The following is a 23494-nucleotide window of genomic DNA, read 5'->3' on the forward strand; positions in this document are numbered from 1 at the left end:
GCTAAGTGAAGTGTGACTGCACACCTGGTCTGCTTTAAGAGTTGTGCAGTATGTGTAGAGGGGACAGAGGAATGAGAGTTTGCTCTGCTCTTCACTGCTCAGATGGGAACTTGAGTTGTGTTTGGCCAGATGCCACACTCATAAGGCATATGGAGAAATGAAATCATTCAGGGAGATGGATCAGAATGGTGCAGGGACTTTAACCATGTCATATAACACAAGAGCAGGAAAAACAGTGGTTATCCAGCCCAAAGAAGAAATGTTTTGGGGTGGGGGGATATGGGAGTTGTCCCTAGATGAGATAAGTTGTCAGGGGAAGAAGGATTCAATTCTACGTGGCCTCAGGAGGCAGATCTAGCACTCATGGATAGAACTAGTGGGAAACAGGCTTGAGTGAAACACAGAGAAGTAATTCTAAAAATGAGAGACATTCAAAGTGGATGACAGCTAAATACAATTTTATCTAACATTTCTATTGAGTTCTTATTTTGTGCCAAGTTCTGTGCTAAGGACCTTAAAATTGTCATCTCATTTCATCCTTCCAACAACCCCGTGTTAGATACATTACTGTACTCATTTAAATATAGAGCAATGACAGCTGGGAGAGCTTGAGTAACTTGTCCAAGGCCGCATAGCTGGTTAGTGCAGTAGCCTGGATTAGAACTCAGCTATCTGCTAAGCTTCTCACCTCACCACGTTCTTGCTATGGGCTATTTTGCGAAGTAGGGAGTTCCCTGTCATTAGGGTGTCCAATGAGGGCAAACATGGTGTTGTAAGTACCTTATCATTCTCTTCCAATAGGAAGAACCTACTGTTCTATGTTTTGTCCTGAAAGAGCCACATTTTAAGCATGCAGAGCTATCTTTATATAAATAAAAGAAAATGATTTTAAGGACATTGTGAACATGTCATAGGATTTCCCTTGGCCCAACCCCAGCCAAGAAGTCACTGCTTTCCTGGAACCAAGAGGATAAATGAGGGACTGTGGGCAAAGGGAAGACTTCATCCAGGCAGCAGAGATGGGTTCAGGAGTTAGAGAGGCTCTTTGGATTCCAGAGGCAAAGCCATAGGATAATCACCTATGGATATGGTGGACAAGGCCTTGTGCTCTGGGTCCCATGACAGAGAAAAGACTTCTGGGGAGCTTTGATTAAAACTGGCCCCGAGCTGGTTGAGTTGGTCAAGACACTCCACTGGGGAAAGGCTGTGCTGCTGGTCCTCAGGGGACAGGAGAAGGGAACTCTTGGACGACATGCTCCTTATACCAGAATTGGGAATTAGGGTCCTAGTAAAGGAGCTACCTGATATTTCTTCCCATAGTCCCACTTACATCAACAAATACTGGGGGATCCCACCTGCTAAGCTGAGGGTGGGACAGGGGTGGGGTGGGGAAGTGATCATAAGCACAGTCAGGGGTTTCTGCACTCCTTTGCTTGGAAGGGACACAGGACAGATGAACAAGAGAATGTGGCCACAGCAGCGGCAATGAAATCATCTAATCAGCTGAAAGGAGGATCTCTGTATCCTTGGGAATCAATGGAAGTCATATCCCATCAGCTGGATGCGTGATAAGACATTAAGAGCCCACAGCACCCAGAGTCAACATCCTTAATGGGCCACTTCTCTCACAAACTGAGGGAAAACTTACCTCAATTTTACCTAGAGGTAATAACCCTTAAGATTTCGCTATTCACTCTAAGAAGAAAAAGTGCCCTTATTGTACCACACCCCATGCTAGATATTTAAAAGATGTTACTTTTTATTTAATCATTTGCATATGTATTATTGCTTCCATCTTACAGATGTGAGATTGAAATGCAGAAGCACAGATTAACATCCCCAAAGTTAGTGAGAGGACCAGGAGTTGAACCCAGGGCCGAGGGGTTCAAACTCTTTACTCATTTCTACCATGCTGCCTCAGTATTAGGAGGTGATGTCCAGCATCAAAACAGTAAGCTCTCTCTCTACTTCTTCTGGCTATAACTGGTAAAGGCAAGTCCCATTTTCCTTTGTCAGGAAATTCATATTCATGTGATATTTATCACAAGAGATTTGCATTTTAATACAGGACTCTCAGACGGGGAGGTGGATGTAGCTAAACATAGAGGAAATAAGTGAAATGGGAGAATTATAGATGATGTCAGAATCAGAGAGGAGGGGAAGGGAGGCTGGCCATGTGATCTCCCCTCAGGTTGCCTGGTAATCAATTTCCAAGTTTGCTGCAGCAAAAGCATCAAGAGATGAGGTTCCATAAGATATTCTTTGAGAAAGAGGCTGTCCTCTGGCAGAGCCAATACGGGTGACCTTCTAAGGCACCCAGAGGAAAACAGGCAATTGATACTGTATCTAGAGCCATCTTTAGGGTGAAGATCCAGATTCAATTCAGTGGTAATGAGTCATGACAACGTCTTGCTGGTTTTTGGAATTTATAACCCTACAGGTGACAGCGGCCCTCAAAACACCATTTATCTTTCTAATAGTGTTGACTATACTCTCACTGTCCCCACACCTCCCCAAAACATCTTAATTTTTCTGCTGAAAAGCTGACAAGGAAATGAAAACTTAACAAAAAAGTGAACTCCACTTCATGAATGTTTTATCATCTTCATAAGTTTATATATGGGTTGGGTGCTGCGGCTCACACCTGTAATCCTAGCACTTTGGGAAGCCGAGGGGGGTGGATCACTTGAGCTCAAAAGTTCAAGGCCAGCCTAGGTAACATGACGAAACCCTGTCTCTACAAAAAGAAAATACAACAATTCGCCAGGTGTGGTGGCTTGTGCCTGTAGTCTCAGCTACTTGAGAGGCTGAGGTGAGAGGATCACTTGTGCCTGGGAGTTGGAGGTTGCAGTGAGCCGAGATCGCACCACTGCACTCCAGCCTGAGCAACAGAGCTGGACCCTGTCTCAAAATAAAAAAGTTTGTAGATGAAGCCAAATTATCACAGGATGTATTTTTGAAAAGCGAGAGTTATAAAACATTAGATCAAAATGGATGAAATAGGTTGTAGTGTTTCTTACACATACATGTAAAAAATTCAGTCTCGGCCGGGGGTGGTGGCTCATGCCTGTAATCCCAGCACTTTGGGAGGCCAAGGCGGGCGGGTTACGAGGTCAGGAGATCAAGACTATCCTGGCTAACATGGTGAAACGCCATCTCTACTGAAAAATACAAAAAAATTAGCTGGGCGTGGTGGTGGGCACCTGTAGTCCCAGCTACTCAGGAGGCTGAGGCAGGAGAATGGTGTGAACCCAGGAGGCAGAGCTTGCAGTGAGCCGAGATCGCGCCACTGCACTCCAGCCTGGGCGACACAGCAAGACTCTGTCTCAAAAAAAAAATTTTTTTTTTTCAGTCTCACAAAGACATGTTACTTTTATCTAGAGGATCAGGGTTGTCGCGAATGGTTTCTTATTTGTCATAGCTTAATGTGCATTCAAATACAGGTGGCAATCCTTAAAGAAAATTAAACATGATGTGATTTGTAAATCAAATAGGAGGACTATGAGAATGATAAACTTTCAGGTTGTTAATACGAAAAGTTTTTGAAAAGTTTTTATCCTGGATACTAAAAAAAATTAAGAAGACATCATAAAGGTCATTAAATGGCATTGCATAGCACAGCTGATTTAAAAATAAGATATGCTAATGTATGTATTGATAGTAGAATAAATGGAAACTAGCAATAATGCAAAACAAGTGAGTCTATCCTGGGATTTGTCACTTCTTGGTTTATCAGTATTAATAATAAAGTGTAATTTTAAAATAAAGTGATTCCTTCAGCAGATAGTACACAATTCCCTGCAGCTGAAGAATGGAAAACAGATTAGTTCCATGACAATTATCTTGGCTTATCATCCCTTTAGCAGGGCCCCTCTACTTGTTTCAAACCTTTCTATTTGTATGTGAAATCTACTGCCTGGGCAATTAAAACAAATGTTATAATTCAACCCAGCAAGCTCTGCCCAATAGGAATTCAAGGTGAAATGTGGCTCACCGTCCCAGCCCTCCAGGAGCCCACCCTAGAGAGGACACTTGTTTTCTTTTAGAGCTTAATTCTTAGATACAGGAAATGAAGAATTCACAAGATTTCACTTCGGGAGATTTTATGATACAGCATTCCTTTGTTGGTTTCGTTGTCACCTGCCCCAGGTAACTCATGAAGTCTTATGAGAATTGCCTCTTATTCTTCGAGAAAGATTACTATATATCTTCTGCTATGAAATTAGCCCCAGTGCTGAGATACACAAACTCGCTACCCAAACTCAACTCACCCTGACCTGAGATGAATAGGGGCTTCCAAAGTCTTTCTCTGAACCAACTTGTTAGCATCCTCACAGATGCCTCATGAATGCTCAAGGGGATACAGGGAAGAGAGGGGAACTGTGAAAAGTTTCTGTGGGCAGACTTAGATAATGATAAACGGTAATGATGACAGTTATTTTTATATCGCCAAAATAGATCCCACTTCATTTACTATTTTCTATCGCTGTACCCTTTCTCTGCACTCTTCCTGGTGCAGTGGTACAAGCGGGGCTTCAAGGGAAAAGTAGGCCCCTTTATGAATGGCTGGCTGGGGGAGAAGCTTGGCTATATGTGGATTTGCAGCTCATTGCAACATGATTCATCTCAGTAGGTTATGTGCAGAGAACAGCTGGCAGCAGGTACCCGAAGAGTTGCAGAGAGAAGTTAAAAGGGATTGTTGCCTGCTGAGAAGGCAGAGGAATTGCTTTAAGGACTCCCTGAAGCACAGCCTGCAGCCAGTGGAGGGGCATGGGCAGGGAGGCCGAGAAACAGCAGTGGCTGACAGCCCAGCTGACAGGCAGTTAGAGAAAACAGAAATCCGCCATTCAGAGCAAAGGTTTGGGGCCCAAATTTGAGTCTAAAAGGTGGAATGCCAAATGGTAATAAGCTCTTGGAGAGCCCCAAAGGAGAGGCTGTATGAAAGAAATAGCACCACCCTCCAAGCCCCTTAATGCAATGTCGGAGATGAAATGCACCAGTACAGAAGGAAACCTTGGCCAAGGGGAACAAGGCCTCGTGGAAGCCTCGGCTTCTGAGATGACTACAGAGCCAGGTACAACGCTCCACCCCTTCTCTTGCCTTTCCCCAACACCTCCACTTTGGTAGGTAGGTAGCAGCCCATGGACACAAGTAAATCAGGTCTAAAGCCTAAAACAGCAAAAGATTAATACGTGGTGTTTGGCTGATTCACTCTGACTAATTCGTTCTGTGGAAGGAAAGAAAAATTCAAATAAATTCAAAGAGGCCTGTGCCACAGTGAATTTTTCCTACGGTAACTCAGAAGCAACGAAGATCCAGAGAAATTTTTTAAAAAAGAAACATGGTGAGGAAGAAGGATAAGACCCACCCCTCATCACCCCCATCCTGTCCCACCCAGGGATGAGAAGAAGTAAAGAAGCTGGTGAACTGGTGAGGCCTGAGGGCCAGTGACGAAGGAACTCTTCCAGAAGCCTAGGAACAAAATGTCATTTAGGTCTCACCATCTGCAATGAATACATCCTTATTTTCGCATTCTAAGGCTTTGACATCTGGGACCTTGCTGATCCTGGAGGGGCCGTCCCTTCAAGGTTAACCAATTCCTAGAGACAGTGAACAACTCACTTGTGAGCAAGTTTTGCAAATGCACGTCAACCCAGAGCCCACACCACCTCCAATCAGCTCTCTGTCAGAGTCTCACACGAAGGGCCCCTGTGCCCCACAGCCTGCTGAAATCAAATTGCCAACTCTGGACCTGTTGTCCCTGCCTCGCTTGCTGTTCCTTCCCACAGAAACCACAGTAAGGACCCCTGCCTGCAGATTCTGCCGTTTCCCCTCTGCCCCTTCCTCTGTCTCCAGACAGACCCTGAGCTTCACCTTGCAGGCCCCTCAGGGCGTGGCATGCCTCTCCTTTCGAAACCTGTGAGAATAACAACTATCTTTTCAGTGGCCCTCATCTCCTAAGCTATCGGCTTTGCCATACCCAAATAAAGTAAAAGCTGTATTTAAAAACACAGCTCCAAAACCATCTGTCACTCACCAAAAAAGATCCACTCTGATAACTCATTGAAAACTGTCATTTTGTAACAGGTGAAAATGGAATAAAGAAATTAATGTTTAGGCTGGGCTGGGCACAGTTGTTCACGCCTGTAATCCCAGCACTTTGGGAGGCTGAGGCGGGCAGATCACTTGAGGTTAGGAGTTCGAGACCAGCTTGGCTAACACAGTGAAACCCCATCTCTACCAAAAATACAAAAATTAGTCAGGCATAGTGGTGGGCACCTGTAATCCCATTACTCAGGAGGCTGAGGCAGGAGAATCGCTGGAAACTGAGAGGGGGAGGTTGCAGTGAGCCGAGATCGTGCCACTGCATTCCAGCCTGGGCAACAGGGTGAAATGCCATTTCAAAAACATAAAAAGGAAAAAGAACTTACTTTAATCTGCTCACTACACCTTTACTCCTAGATTGTATCTTACTAAAAATATTTCTGAAAAATGTCTCTGTTTTAAAATTGTGAACTGAACTAGTTTAAGATCAACATAAGAGGATCAGATAAATGTGTTTTTATACTTTTCTCCAAGAACATATTATCAGTGAATTTATTGAATTTATATCTGGATGGCATCAAGAGGTTTCAATGTTATATAATTGTTATAACATTATTATTCTTCAATATATGATTATTAAGTCTGTTGCAATAATTACATGGCGATGAGCATGGCTTAGATTCTGTATGATGATCCATGAAGCTCTTATACCTTTGCAAGGAAGCCCCTGGGATCAGTTTTCAGACGCTGAGGATGGGGTAAGGTCATAAACGGGGTGTGCAATCAAGAATTTACATTCATCTCAGGAAATACCCAGACACCGCTTTTGGGGAAAAAGGAAAAAGGCTGTTTGTTTTCTTATTTGTCTTTCATAAAACTAGACTGCAGGGAGATTTTTTGGTGATCTGGATTTCTGAGGACCCATTTGATCGTATGAACTTAGAAACACCTGCACATCATATGCTATTTGCCCGCAGTTGCTTCTCATTTTAAGCTGAAATTACCCACAGAGTTACCTCCCCCAAGTTACTACACTGTATGGGAGGCAGTCTCCTCCAAATGAATTCCGGATCATCTTAGTATTTTATGAGATTACCAAAACCAATTTGACTTGGCCCCAGGAACCTAAGAAGCAAACAAAAACAAAAACAAAACAAAACAGAAACAGAAAAAAAAAAAAAAAAAAAAAACCAAACGATATCACAAGAAAAGGTACTTTTCCTGTTTCTAAGAAAGGCCTTGTGGATATGACTACAAATGAGATGAAGGTAAAGGAAAAAAGACTCTATCTTGGGAAAAACGATGCAAAATTTCCCAACTGCTCATGTTCCCCCTCTGTTCTTAAAAATATTTCTTCTTGACTTTGCTGGGTTGATACTGTCCTTTCAGAACAAACCACAGACACGTGTTACAAGCTGTCTCTTCTTTGGAAACACAGCAGAACCTGCTTTCTAGAGGAGCCCCCGTCCGCCATGACAGCCGAGCAGCAGCACTTACTGACTCTGAAAGGGAGGCTGAGCCTGCCCTGGGTGTGCTGTAACTAAGGCTTCCCAATTCCAAAGGCAAAAATGCTATTAAGCAGCCAAGGATGTTTACATCTAGAAAGTTCAATTCACACATTAAAACAAAGATGTATTTTAGATACTTCCGAAACGGGAGTAATTACCAAAACTAAGACTGTAGAGACTCTTACACCATGACAGCCGGTGTTTATAATCTCTCCTCCCACATCCACATCTTAAATCTCTGGTCCTTTACAGGACTTGGGTCACACTGCTTTGGTTATAAAGTAAAACTATATTTCCCACTCCCTAAGCAGTGAGGCTCTAGGGTTGGAGCTCATTTGAGTGCTAACGAATTAGATCACCCTCAAAAGGTTGCTATCAGAAATCAGACTACCTGGATATTTTACAGCATTTCATAGTTTCAGGGTGACCGTGGTACTGACTCAGCATGTCAAGCCAATACCTATATAACAAGGGCATTTTTCTGGACCCCATTCTAGAGCCACAATTTTTTCCCCCAAGGCTATGTAACATTTTCTCCTGGCAAACTATTAGAGTTAATAGAATGCTGTGGTTCTGTTCTAGGGACGGCTCATCAATCATACTGCTTTTTGAATCACAGCTTGTGTAATTTTTATTCATGACACTTCGGTAAGTTACTTAGAAGCATCACATCTAAAACAACCCAGGGACTCACTAAACAAGAAAACAAACAAACAAGATTTGGGGTTTTGTTTTCCAATTCTACTCATGATATACTAGGCTTTAACTTACTTTGCACAGTAAGGATTAAAATGCTTAATTGGCTGTTACTAAGCAAACCGAGTCCTTTTGATGAATCAAGTCAGCCAGCTTTCAGTCTCTGACATCAAAATTTATGCTCTGTGAAAAAAAACAAGGCCATGGCTACATAACATTAAACCAACACACAATTAACAACACTTTGTTCTAATTATCTATGGGCACATTTAATGTTGCCCCTATAGTTCATTTTTCTTCTTTGATAGCTCTTAGAATATTTATGGAGATTAGTCCTTGATGCATTGGCCTTCTCTGAGATCTGGGGTTTACTTACAAGCTCCCACACAAATCTGAGCCGGGCAAAGTAACATATTTATGCAGATTAATTCTGATATATTGGCTTTTTCTATCATCTGAGGTGTTTCTAACAAGTTTCTACCTAAATCTGGCCCTGGCAATGCAGGGCAGTCACAGACCCCCTCACACCTTGGCTTATCTCACACTGAGAATGTTTTTCTTTCCCTCAGCAGTTGGTCATAACTGATAAAAGGTTATGTCTTGATTGAACAAGCTTCCAGGAGTTGGGAGGCCAAAAGGGCTGCTGTAAAACAGCAATGGAGATGCTAACAAAACCCAAGGTAAGAGGAATCTTTGGCTGCCTATTACTAAGAAACCTAAATTGCAGACAAGTACAGCTTCCTCACATCAATAGTGAGAGACAGGCCAAAAGAAAACGAGCGCTGATCAAAGGCTTTTGATGATGGTAGAACTTCAATTTATGGAATGCACGTATTTTTCTACTGAGTTTCTTCTGAAGTCACTGGGGGCATTCATTTTAAAGTCATAGATATTCTCTCCATAGCTCAGGATGGTTTGCAGCATCACTTGGCATGTTTGTTTGGGCATGTGATTTGATGCTCTATAGATGGGCTGAAGCACCACGAGGAGCTTCAGTGTGGAAAGTGAAGGGGCTATTAGTTAAGAACACCTTTAAACTGACTAGAGGCTTGCCAATGCAACTGCATGAGTTTTAAACATAAACATTGTCAGCTCTTAATATTGATGTGCTGGATAGATAGGTAGTTCCATGCACTATCTATCCATCCAAAGAGTGTGAACAAGCTAAGTAACCAATGGTGAGGATTAAATACGTGGCATTTGCACATATAAACAGGCTGAGCCATTTGGCCTTATCTCTGGCCATAGGTGCCCCAGTCCCAGACAGGTCCATGTTCTGAGGGCTCCTTGAGGCTGTTTCAGGCGTTTCTGCTTTTGTCTGGGCAATTCCCTCACTCACTATTTTACCATCTTTGCCTGGAGAACTGGCATAAAGCCTCAAAGAATCACAGTTCAAATGCCACTTTTTTATCTCTTTGCTTTCTCCAAAACTAATTCAGTTAGATACTTCTGTCTTGGTGCTCCACTGAGCCTTGTACATACCTTACATTTTTCTAAAATTTTAATGTGCTTTATCTTTATTACCTTAATTAATTAGTATATTTTTAACTACTATATTTTTGTCTTCCTTCCAACAATGGCAGAAAAGATGCTCTGTATCTCTTTGTAACTCCAGCATCCAGCAGGAGGCCAGGCCTAGAAATGCCAAAGGAGGGAGAGGAAGGTATGGGAGAGAGAAGAGAGACAGGCAGACAGAGAGAGAGAGAGAGAGAGAGAGAAGAGAAAAAGACAGACAATATGGCACAGAAGGGAAAAAAAGACAGTATCTAAGCAGTAACATTATTTCTGGGTGGTATTAAAGTAATTCTGACATTTAAATAACTAAAACACAAGAATTTTGCCAAATCTTTGATGGAACTGATGGAACTGCTGGTTGAAATGCTCTACCCTCCAGAGGCCAAGAGGTGGGCCTACAACTAAAACCAAGCCAATGAGATCCCTCTCTCTGGAGTGTAGGAGCTTTGATGGGATGACTAGGAAGGAGACATGGCTTTTGCACCGTGCTGCTGATTTGGTGCCATCGCATGGAAAAGGCCTGCCTGAGAGGGGAACTAGCTCAAATTAAAGCAGAGCTGAGAGCTGGAGAAAGTTTTCTGACATTGTCTGAACCCTTGCATTCATCATGGCTTGTTACAGCTGATTGTCCAGTTATATAACCATCCTTCCTTTCGGTTAAGTCAGTCTGAGTAGTGTCTCCATGACTTGCAACTGAAAGAGTAATCACAAATAGAGAACCTTGAAAGAAGAGTAAGATTTCCCGCATTATAAAGTTTTCCCAAGATTTTAGATCTTTGAAATTGTTTCAGCAGCCCATGGACCCTCTCAATATTGCGTCCTATACTGAGTGACAATGGTGGCCCCTTGGAGTGTGTGGGTTGGGTACTCTTTGCCTAACTGTGCTGCCTCCATCAGCTTCATTTCTGAGATTCTTGATTTTGGTTCTTAAATAAGAAATCTAACTGTCAATGGGCATGACTGCTTTAAAAGAGAATGGTATGCTTTAAATATTCTATCACAATATATGTGTATAAAGACTTAGGCACCAGGATGCTCATAAGAACATTGTAATAGTGAAAGACTGTGAACGAGCTAAGTAGCCAACAGTGAGGATTAAATAAATGGCGCTTAGTATCCATTGGATAAATTTCTACATAGCCATTGCATCATATTTTTGAAAAGTATTGAATAATGTAGAGAAACAGTTTTGATCTACTGCATGCAACAGCAGGCTACTTAACTGTATGCAGTGATATTTCATGATATCCTAATTTGATTAGGTACAACAATAACAAAAAGACTAGAAATATACATGCTGAAATGCCAATTGCAACCATTTCTGATTAGTGTAATTGCAATTATTTTCTTATGATTTTTCCAATTTTCTGTAATATGACTATTTACTACTTTTATAATCAGAAAAATGCTAGTACAAAGTTACACAATGACATAAAATGGAATTTTTAAAAAAAACTTCAAGCCCCCTTACCAAAGAGTAGCTTTTGTCTCAAATCCCAGCTTAGTGATGTTGCTAGGTGACCCACAGGTAGATGTAAAACAATCAAGAGAAAGATAAATGCCAGATACTTTAAGAGAGGGATGTCTGGTGTTACCTGTCAGCAAACTGTCATAGAATCTAAAGATTAGAAGGAAACAATTATGAATTTCTATTCAGAATACCACTGGCATGCTGCCTTATAACTTTTTAATTTCTTTTACATTGTCTTAAGATAGGAGAGGATAAAAGTAAGAAGAACAAGGTAAGAACTTAAAGCCAATTAGAAAGGGAAAGAAAATAACCCATTCCTCTCACTAGCAAGGAGACAAAGTCAAACTTGGACATAACTGTGGTCATGTCAGGGGAGCCCTCAAAGGTGACATGAAGCCACTGAAGGACACTTTGGATGATGACCTTTCCCCAGGCTTTCAGGCTTATGGCGCTGGGCACATGTGGGAAGGGCCTCTGGATCTAAGTCTGAAGAGCCAGGGAAAGTTCTACGTAAGAGGAGGCAGGGGCACAGAAAGGTTAGATTACAAGTTGGTTAAGATCAGCTTCATCCATGTCTCTCAAAGGACATGAACTCATTCTTTTTTATGGCTGCATAGTATTCCATGGTGTATATGTACCACATTTTATTTATCCAGTTTATCGTTGATGGGCATTTGGGTTGGTTCCAACTCTTTGCTATTGTGAATAGTGCTGCAGTAAACATACATGTGCATGTGTCTTTATAGTAGAATGATTTATAATCTTTTGGGTATATCCCCAGTAATGGGATTGCTGGGTCATACAGTATTTCTGCTTCTAGATCCTTGAGGAATCACCACACTGTCTTCCACAATGGTTGAACTAATACACACTCCCACCAACAGTGTAAAGGCATTCCTATTTCTCACATCCTTGCCAGTATCTGTTGTTTCCTGACTTTTTAATGATCGCCATTCTAACTGGCTTGAGATGATATCTCACTGTGGTTTTGATATGCATTTCTCTGATGACCAGTGATGATGAGCTTTTTTTTCAAATGTTTTTTGGCCACATAAGATCAATGAAAGCAGAGAGTAGAATGGTGGTTACAGAGACTATGGAGGTGCAAGAATGCAGAGAGCGTGGTCAAAGGGTACAAAATCTGTTGATAATAGAGTATTATACATCTCAAAATTGCTAAGAGTCCATTTCAAACCTTCTCACCACAAAAAAATGTTAAGTATGAGGTGACGGATATGTTAACTAGTTTGATGTAATTATTACATGTTGTATTATGAATCGTAACATCACTTTGCATGCCATAAATGTATCTAACTATAAATTACCAATTTATACTTTTTAAAAAGACCAGTGAAAGCTTGTTGGGTTTAGTACAGAACTGGACCTAAGTTGTTTTGATAGCTTTAAATATCACTCTAAAAGCAGTTTCTGTGGTTCTCAATCCTGGTTGTGCATCTGAATAATCCACAGAAGTTTAGAAAAATACAAATCGTCAGTTTCCATTGTAGATTTAAAGAGCTGAGATTTCCTGGGTTACATTCTAGACATCTGAGTTTTTTAAAAAACTCTATTTCTTCTCTGGTTTCATCCCCCTAGCCTGCTTGCACATCTCATTCTTGCATTCCTACTTCTCTCTCCTGCATCATCGATTTCATCCTCTCCACTAGACCATGGCCATTGGTACACTAACATGCCATACCATCAGCTGCCTTTTGAAGAGCTTCTGTTGTACCCTGTCTCTCCTCAGTTTTGACCCTCTCCATGTCTGACCCATTTCAGACCTGTCTATACATGTCTCCACATGTTTTCCTCCCCGCCCACTCCCATCAGAAACTGTTGTTACCCCGGTCATAGCTGACCATGCCTTGCCAGAGCCAAGGACGGATTCTGTGCTCCATCTTGCTTGTGCTGTTAGCAGCACTCGACAAGGATACCCTTGGAGCACTTTCTTCTTTAGGCTCCTACAACAGTTCACCTTCCATTTTCCTCCCACCACACCAGATACTCTCCCCAGGCTCAGGTGCTGGCGCCTCTTCCTCTGCCAGACCTCAAAAAAATGGGGAACCTCTGAACTCTGTCCTCTGCCCCCTTCTTGTCCATTTACAGTTACTTCTGATGGGACTTTAGTTAGTCCCATGAGGCTGAGTGTCATCTGTATGCTGATGACCCTCAAATCCGTATCTCTAACCGTGACCTGAACTTTGTATTTCCACCTGCCTATAGAACATCACCACTTGAATGCTTAATAGGCATCTCAACTTAACATGGGCAAAAACCAACAGACAATTGCATGCTAATTTTGCTAAGTCACCTTTCCTCCAAGGCTTGCCTCTCTCAGGAATTTCGTACAACCTCACACTCAGTTGCTAAAACCAAAAAACTAGAGGTTATCCTTGACTTCTCACTTTTCCTTATATTCCACATCCAATTGATGTATTTCCTAATCTTACTTCTGAAATATATTCTTTGACCATTTCTTACTAGCATAGTCTAGTGGAGCCATACATTGGGAGTTCACATTCTTACTCTCTCACTGGCTACATGACCTTGGGTAAAATATCCAACTTTTTTGGGGGGCTCAGTTTCCTCATCTGTAAAATGGGGATAACAGTGATAACTACTGTTGGGAGTCAGGAAACAGTATCCCCAAATGAAAGCCTCAGAAGCGAAAGTTTTTCTCTGACCTCTTGTCCTCCTGTCTCCCAGCTCCATTCTCCCCCAGCCTAGCCATAGAAACTAGAATCCCTCTTCTTCCAGGCAGGCCAAGGAAACCATAAAGCTAGTCATTAAACCTAAAAAAAAAAATTACTCTAATTTTCCTTCTGCTTTTTTATGTAAAATCTGGCCATAAGGAAATTATCTGATCTGCCTTGTTTGCCACAGACCATAAGACCCCTATTCTAGAGGAGGTTTGGCCCCACACTCAGAAGGAAAGAATGCTGCAAGCAGAGGCCAGGAAGAATCTAGACAGGCAGGCCTCACAGGGTTTCCCCACTGTCTATTACCATCACATCATTCTCTTCTTTCTACATGGCCCTCTATACTCTGTTGAACATAAGCATAAAAATGGACAATTTCTCCTGCATCTTTGAGTCACCATTCTGAAGGCTCCTATGTATACACATTGAAAAGAAATGTGTATGCCTTTTCTCCTATCAATCAGTTGGCCTCATGTCAGCGATTTTCTGTGAACCTTTAGGGAGCCAAGGGCTCCCGTTGGTCCCTATACTACCCTATCCCACAGGGTTATGACGATGGAAATAAGATATATAAACATAAATGGTAATCAGAACAGTGTTTGGGACATAGTAAGCCCTACAGGAAGGCTTGCCAACATGTTTATTATTCCCATTACCTCCAGTCCAATGAAATTAATATGGTATGATTATCATTCCCTATTAGTCCTAGGCACCTACCCTAGACCAGTCTACTAATATTGTTTGTCTGAATCTAAAAACAACAAAAAAAATACCTTCTACCTGGTCTCCCTGCCCCTCCTATGTCCCACTATTAGCCCACAAAGCAGAAGAATTTGTCTTCATAAATGAGAAGTCACATCACTGCTCCTTCCCAGTTTAAAAGTCTCTAAATGGCTTCCTTTTACATTTAGATCACTTTCAGAGTCTTTATTGTGACCATGGCCTATATGGCTTAAGCATGTCTGGCCCTTGTCTACCTCTCTGAACTCATCTTCTTCCGTTTTTAAATTTTGTACCTTGTGTCCCGGGACACACTTCTTATTTCTGTTCCTTGCACTTGCCAAGCTTTCCAGCATCTTCAGGTGGCCTTTCCCCTTTGCAGCTGCCTCCTCTTGGAATGGCCTGCCTCGATCTTCACACAGCTGTCTCCTTTTTATTATTTATATTATACCCAAATGGCTGATGTCAGAGGTCTTCTGAAGTAAATACCTCTCCTACCCCTAGTTCGCACTTTCTCTACTACTACCTCAACCAACTTTTCTTACTTACGGGCATATAGTTGCCTATTTGTTTACTTACTTATTATTTGACAAGTATTTGCTTCCTGTGTCTGCCCACTGGGGTGGGGACCAACAAAACTGATCTAATCCCTGTGCAAAGAACAGTGTTTGGCCCATAGAAGATATTTAATATATATCTATCGACTAAGAGTTCTACATGTAATGGTGATGCACAGCCAGGTTTGTCTATTTTAAACTACCTAATCTTAAATAGGAATTACTGATTAACAAAATGCTTATGCACAACACTTTAATTGTCATCCTTTCATGGAAAGGTATAATTGAGTAGAAAAACCTGTTATTCGCCTTAACACATTTAATTGCCATATTTTTCTGCACAAAATAAATCATTCCTATAAGTGGCCAAGTTCTTTCAACCTTGAGGCTATCTAGCTAAGTCAGCAGCACATGCTTTTAGGCTTAGGACTCTCAGGTGGTGGCGGGCCTGTTCTCCCCATGGTTAGAAGCTGAGAATCAGAGATGCAGTGGGAGTTGGGAGTGAGTCAAGGGAACGTCCAGCTTCACTTTTAGTCAGGTGTGCAGTTGGTCCCTGAGTGGAGAGATGGGCCCCGTGGGAGTGTCAGGAGCGGGGACTGCAGACAAACAAATCATGTCTTTCAAGGAACATGCCACGAGCAAATCTGGGACCCGAGTGGGGCAAATGCCCAGGAGTGGAGAACAGGGAAGACTCCAGATGAAGCCAGTGAATACTGGAGGGCAGGTCTGGGAAGATTCCTTGAATCAGTGGCCTCTGGTGGCATGGGAGAAAGGAGTGATCCTTTCATAGAAGGGACCTGAGACATGGCAGTGCTGTTGAGAATGGTGAGCTTTGTTCTAAGTCAAGTAAGCAGTCTCTGAAACAGCAGCCTTGAAAACCCAGAGTTTTAAAAAACATAGAAAATGCTATATTCAGGCACTGAGAAGTTACATAAAATGTGCAAGTGCCATCCAGATTGCCCATGTGTGCCCTATGACACCAATATACACCAAATGATTTCTCCTCCAGGCACCAGGACCCTAAACACAAATTAGAATTTAAGCCCAGAGGAAGCCGTGGCTGGGTAGTGAGGGTAAACGGTCTACTCTTCACCACGAAGAGCTGGCAACAGCTGAAACCAGTGCACTCAGTACAGAAAATAAGGCTGACGAGAGAGAGAGTGTATAATTATAATTTTTATAATTTTGACTGCTGGCACTGGAGGCATTTTTAGGAAGGTAAAGGTCTTAATTAGCACAATATTTTGCCGAGCATGGGGATGGTATGGAATGAGCCCATGACGTGGCATGCAGAGATCTAGACAGCTCCGCAAATTAAAAGACAGACAGAACCTGGCTGTGGGAGAAGGTGGCTGAGGGAGAGGAGAGTAAGTGGGACAGAGCTGGCCACGTTCTAAGGCGGGATCTGGAAACTGAGGAGAAAGGCTACTGAGAAATACCCTGCAACCAAAGGACTGAGAGGAAACAGAACTATCAAAAGACAGAGTTGAAGGCCCTTAGCCTCCAGAATGTTCTGCCATAACCCCATATCCTTCCTAGGGTTGGAGTTGGGAAAAATCAAGTATAGGGGGCGCTGTTTCCCAGGTGGTTGGTGCGTGGAGAAGAAAGAGGAATTGATTGATGAATGTGAGTAGGAACTTGCCCCAGAAATGGTGACAAGAGGGAATAATCCAGTGGTTGTGGCTGGGGGTGTTTTGCTGAGACAATATTAACTCAATTTTCTCAGTCAAGGGCTCCTCAAGTTGTTTTTGAATATCATTGTCACAGTAATAAAGAACGTAATATAGAAGTCATATCTGTATTTCATTTTCTACACCTTCTTGGAACCTGTTGGGGGAGGAGGAATTAAAGAAGACTGCTTTCCACCACCCTGAAAATTATTCCTTTCTGTGATCTACAACACCAGGGGCCAAGAGATTAGGGTATACAAATACGGTCATTTCAAAAACACGCTGATGGGGTGCTGGTGGTATATTGGTGAGCCTAGCTGCCTTCCAAAAACACCCTGATGGAAAATATTCTCTGTTTTTTTTTTTTAAATCTTGTATATCAAATTTTGCCAAAGTAATTTTTGACACATTATAATTAATTCCCTTGCAATCTTCCAAGGGAGCATTTCGTTAAAGCATAAAAATCCACATGGGGTCTGTGACCAGCTCTGACTGCAGTCTGTCAAAATCAGTTCTCTATTTTCCCACAACGATGTTTAACTCATGCAAAGATACTAGACACTGAGAATATGGAGAAAATATTTTAAAATAAAAAAAATAAGTAGCATATAAAATTCATATGAAAATTGAATTACATGTATGACAAAAAGACATCTATATATTATATAAGAAGACATATTTAGATATATTTACAAACATATATTTGTATTTCTTATTTTACATACTTTGTTATAAAATGAAATAATGTTCAAGTAGAAGACAGTAAGATGTGAAGGCAAGGAGAAAGTTCATTTAATATTGAACAATGAATTTTAGGAAACAAGCAGAGACACTACGACTATAGGAAATTTAAAAAATAAAATAGTTTTATGAAAGAAAATAGTGGGGCTTAATGGCACTTACAGATATTATCTATTGCATTCAACTAATGCTGGAATCAAGAGCTGTTGCCTGAAATGTAAAGAACTCTATGTAAGGAAAAAAGATACTGCTTCTCTTTTACTCACTACAGTTTAAGAAACATTTGCTGCCAAATACATTTTTTTTATTATACTTTATGTTCTAGGGTACATGTGCACAATGTGCAGGTTTGTTACATATGTATACATGTGCCATGTTGGTGTGCTGCACCCATTAACTTGTCATTTATATTAGGTATATCTCCTAATGCTATCCCTCCCTCCTCCCCCCACCCCACAACAGGCCCTGGTGTGTGATGTTCCCCTTCCTGTGTCCAAGTGTTCTCATTGTTCAATTCCCACTTATGAGTGAGAACATGCGGTGTTTGGTTTCCTGTTCTTGCGATAGTTTGCTGAGAATGATGGTTTCCAGCTGCATCCATGTCCCTACAAAGGACACAAACTCATCCTTTTTTATGGCTGCATAGCATTCCATGGTGTGTATGTGCCACATTTTCTTAACCCAGTCTGTCATTGATGGACATTTGGGTTGGTTCCAAGTCTTTGTTATTGTGAATAGTGCCACAATAAACATACGTGTGCATGTGTCTTTATAGCAGCATGATTTATAATCCTTTGGGTATATCCCCAGTAATGGGATGGCTGGGTCAAATGATATTTCTAATTCTAGATCCTTGAGGAATTGCCACACTGTCTTCCACAATGGTTGAACTGGTTTACAGTCCCACCAACAGTGTAAAAGTGTTCCTATTTCTCCACATCCTCTCCAGCACCTGTTGTTTCCTGACTTTTTAATGATCACCATTCTAACTGGTGTGGAAATACATTTTTTAAAGACCTCTTAGCTTAATGAAGTAAAATGTCCTTTTCATTTTTGTCTCTAACAATGCCATGAACTAAGATTAATTTTCTCTGTAGCCATAAACAAAAACTAATGATTTACGTACTTGGTTCTCTGGGAGTAAGAAATGGTAATATCGACTCTTTCCTATTGTGAATCTATTTAATTCAACCTCAAGACAAAGCTATGAGTTTCTTAAAACTCAAATAGGAACCTCAGTTTCCCTTGAGAAGGCTTTCCTATCTTTTATAGTGACTATCTTCATAAAATGACAAAAGAATGAGAACCCTTGAGGAGACAAGGCTGATTCCCAGCTCTTTGCCAAGAGGGAGTTACTAGTGATTACTTTAGTTGATATTTCTTCTGCTCTGTGTTTGAAGCTACTGGCTTACCTGTCTGCCTTTGGTCACACCTGTGTGGAGTAGCCAAACTCTTTCATTCACAGTCCTTATATTATTAATCATTGTGCCCAGATAAGTAGGAACAAAGTTAAGGAAAAGGAGTCGGTTTGGTATGGATGAATAAAAGAGACTATGCACCAGGCATCATTTAAAAAATAATTACTCATGTAATCCTCATTACTTCCCTGTAAAGCTAGTTACTATTACTGTCCCCATGCTTTCAGCTGAGGGAACAGAGGCATGGGGAGCCTAAGTAACGCTGATGGTTTCAAAGCTAGAAAGTAGTTGAACAGGGATTCAAACCAAATCCCAAGAACTGGGCTTCAAAGTGCATCATCTCACCATTCTGCTTTATTATCACCGAGGAAATTAGTGTAAAATGGATATGCTCATTACAGACAATGTGGTAGATCCGAGGTAGCACTGCAGAAACCAAGCATAGAAAACAAGACCCCTCCAGGACTTCTTTTTTTTTTTTTTCTTTTTTTTTGAGTGCGTCACCCAGGCTAGAGTGCAGTGGCACACAATCTGCTCACTGCAAGCTCCGCCTCCCAGGTGCACGCCATTCTCTTGCCTCAGCCTCCATACTAGCTGGGACTACAGGCACCCACCACCACGCCCAGCTAATTTTTTGTATTTTTAGTAGAGATGGGGTTTCATCGTGTTAGCCAGGATAGTCTCGATCTCCTGACCTCGTGATCCGCCTGCCTCGGCCTCTCAAAGTGCTAGGATTACAGGCGTGAGCCACTGTGCCCGGCCTCCAGGTCTTATTCCTTTATGCTAGTAGAGTTTTCAGGATTCTGTAGACTCTATGGTAGAACTGTGTTTTTAGATGCTGGGTGAAGGCCCTTTATAAGCTTATCGAAAGGAGGTAAGTGAACTCACAGAAAAAAAATCTTTGCTGAGTCTTTAAGCATGCGACATTTCAATCAAGAACTAGTAACTGGAATGGTCTTTCATGACTGCTGTAAAATTCATGAATTAACACTTGAAATCATGTCAAATGCCACTAAGTAACAGACTAGTGTCATCATATACTGATCTGGAGGTATCTGGAGAATGTCAGTGCTCCAAAAATCTCCTTAAGTCTCCTTAGCCAGTTTCAGTTCCACTGTTAGATGCTTTACACGTTTAATTCCTGCATATTTTTTTAAAGACATGACTATACTGCTTAACATCTCTCTGTGTGTGTCCAATCATCTTTACATACTATTAAATATTTTGCTTAGTCATTCATTCATTCATTCATTCATTCATTCATTCATTCTACCAGTTACTCGCGAAAACAAAGTAAAATATCACATAGCCCCTTACCTCAAGGAGCTTGCAATTTTAGGAATTAATCCAGTTTGAGGGCTGAATTTAAGTTAAAATCAATTACTGCCCTATGTACTCCTTTTAAAACAATATAAAGTCAAGACCCTTTCAGTGCTAACTTTTTGTTCATCGTAGGCAAATCTCAGTAGGAAATGATAGATCGTATTAGTGTGGGAGAACTGAAAAGGGAAGATTTATACTCACTGAAAACCAGTGCCAATAAAAGAAGCAGAACACTTATTTTTCTTGAAGAGTGTAAAAATTGCTTCATTTCTTACCTCCAGAGCTTTCAATCTCTCTAATAGCAATTTGGTCTTTTCTTTCCCCTCATCTGTACTGCTGCTTTCACTCCTCGAATCCTCATCAACCACCATGTGAAGATCTTCCAAAGCTTCCTTATGTTTTCTCTCTTCCTCTGACAGCTTTTCCTGAAGCAAGAAAGAATTACTGTTTTCAATAATCTCCACTGAAAAATAAGCATGAGTGGGAGGCTAAAAAGGCTGGAATCCTTCTCCTGCATGTGCATTCTTCTGGGGCTGGGAATTTGCTAAACAAATTCTGAGAGGGGTTTATTTTTTAAAATGTAGATATTTTTACTGAACCCTGGAAGGACAAAGCCATTGGGTCGCCATCTTTGAATGCAGATGTCCTTTGCACAGGTGGAGAAGTGACTGAGCCAGCAAAGCCACAGGTGTGGTCATGTGGTTAATCCAATTTTATCTGCACAATGAAACTCAACTGTACGGTAAATTGCTGAAAAATAGATCAATTTTGATACTTTGATTTGTGAAAGGCATAGCTCCTCAAGATAGGATCATTAAAGTCACTGGACATGTAGCCACTTAATTAAAAGAATGTAAAATATCACAAAATACTGAAATAAGAGTGATTTCAGAATTCAAAGCTCATACCTATTAGTTCTTTCAGCTCAATAAAGACACAACTTTTAAGGATCCCTTAGTCCCTTTCTGTAACACTGTTCAGTGTTCGTACTATGGCCTTGAGGCAGACATAAAACGTTATTTTGTCTTGACTCAATGTTGGAAGCCCCTCACTCAACCTTATCCCTGGAAGCTTTTTGAAAGTTGAGAAGTATTAAGTTAAGCCTCATGAATGGCTCTCATTTTCAAGGGAAAAAGAAGTATCAAGAGATAACCATATTAAAAAAAAAACACACATCTATTTTATGCATGGAGAGACTCTTGCTCCCCACGACCAGGTGACATCCTTCCATTACACTATTTAATTCTATACGCAATGCTGCAGAAATCTTTGCTTTAATGTAGCTGGTTATCAACCATCTGCACAAAACTGGATTATCAGTGGTAAGAGACTTCTCTATATTTTAGTACTAAGCTAAGATCTATTTGCAAATACAGAAGCACAAAAGATATCATTCTTACCCTTAAGGAGCTCATACAATCTACTTAGAAAAGAAGAACACAAGAAGAAGAAAAAAAAAACACAGCATTTTCAAACTGTGTTCATCAAGGTGCTTTGAAAGTTCCAAAAATATTTAAGTGATGAAAACAAATTACAAAGTATGTAAAAATATGTCTTAATGTATATGTATATATTTACACACACATATATATCAGTGTATATGTGTGTATATATAAATCACTTTAGACCACAAAGTCAGTGAATTCATCCATGTGAACCTGTTATGCACAGATTTCAGGATCTAATTCCTCCTGTCATCTCTGTATATGTAAATGCGTAACTGATTAGAAAGGTTGTAGTTCTTTAGGAAATTAGACCTAAGCATGCCTAACTGTATACCATGCGCAGGTGTGAGTTCAGCTCAGATAAATGACAGGCAAGTTTAAGATGTACATCCACAGGCCAGGAAACAAGTCCAGGTTATGGAAGCAATTTTATAGCTTTGAATTTTTAGGGTTTGGCCACCTGTCAGACTTACATTTCCATGATAAAAAAGATGACGTTTGTATATATTGTTCCTAAACAAAGAGGTAGTTTTACTTCTCTTTTGTAGTTTGGGATGACTGTAAATAAACACTAACCTAGGTTTATGAAGCAAGCTGTTTTAAAATTATCTTCATTTGACTTTTCTGTAGTTTTTCATTCAACTCAGCATATTCCACTTATATTTTACACATATACATATGTATATACACACACATACATATATCCACACATACAAATAAATACACATATACACAGTCACACATTCCTTAGGAGATTTCATCATTGTGTAAACATCATAGAGTGTATTTACACAAACCTAGATGGGACAGCCTACTATACACCCAGGCTATATGGTACCTAGGTTAGAATCCTATATACCGTGTTACTCTACTGAATACTGTAAGCAACTGTAACACAATGGCAAGTGTTTGTGTATCTAAACATATCTAAACATAGAAAAGGTACAGTAAAATCATGGTATAATCTTAAGAGACCAGCATCACACATGCGGCCTGTCACTGACCCACATCTTTATGAGGTGCATGACTCTGTGTGTGTGTGTGTGTGTGTGTGTGTGTGTGTGTATGTGTGTGTCTGTAGAAGTATCCTGTAATAATCAGAGCTCAATAGCTAATTAAAACAAAGAAAAGCCACTGGGGTGGTAAATGAAAAGCCAAAAGACTTCGGAATGTGGCAGCCAGATTTCAGGTCTACCATTTATTTAGCAGTTTGGCAAATGATCTTAGACAAACTTCTTCTCTCTCTCTTTTTTTTTTTTTTTAATGGAGACTTGCTCTATCACCCAGGCTGGAGTGCAACGGCATGATCTCGGCTCACTGCAGCCTCCACATCCCAGGTTCAAGCGAATATCCTGTCTCAGCCTCCCGAGTAGCCGGGATTACAGGCGCCTGCCACCATGGCCAAATAGTTTTTGTATTTTTAGTAGAGACAGGGTTTCACCAGGTTGGCCAGGCTGGTCTTGAACTCCTGACCTCAGGTGATCCACCCACCTCGGCCTCCCAAAGTGCTGGGATTACAGGCCTGAGCCACCGCACCTAGCCTTGGACAAACTTTAATTTCAATAAGTCTTGATGTCTTTGTCTCCTAAACTCCTAAATGAGGCTAATGCCAACATATATATACTCACACACCATATAGTGAATTCTTGTTATTCACAGTAGTTATGTTCTCTAAAATTTTCATGA

General features: G+C 41.0%; 1 protein-coding gene across 3 annotated transcripts in view; it reads right to left on the reverse strand.

Moving 5' to 3' along the window:
* The window catches only part of LOC105492540 (NCK associated protein 5), an 891224-nt gene that overhangs the window by 275167 nt on the left and 592563 nt on the right, over window positions 1-23494 (reverse strand). For all 3 annotated transcript variants that reach the window (XR_011610241.1, XM_071073805.1, XM_071073806.1), the window contains exon 7: window positions 20639-20788. Coding sequence is in view for 2 of the 3 variants with exons in the window: in XM_071073805.1 (XP_070929906.1) it covers window positions 20639-20788 (150 nt within the window). In the remaining variant the exon portion in view is untranslated. The remainder of the gene's footprint in view (window positions 1-20638; window positions 20789-23494) is intronic.

Source organism: Macaca nemestrina, chromosome 11 (assembly GCF_043159975.1).
Source record: "Macaca nemestrina isolate mMacNem1 chromosome 11, mMacNem.hap1, whole genome shotgun sequence".
NCBI lineage: Eukaryota > Metazoa > Chordata > Mammalia > Primates > Cercopithecidae > Macaca > Macaca nemestrina.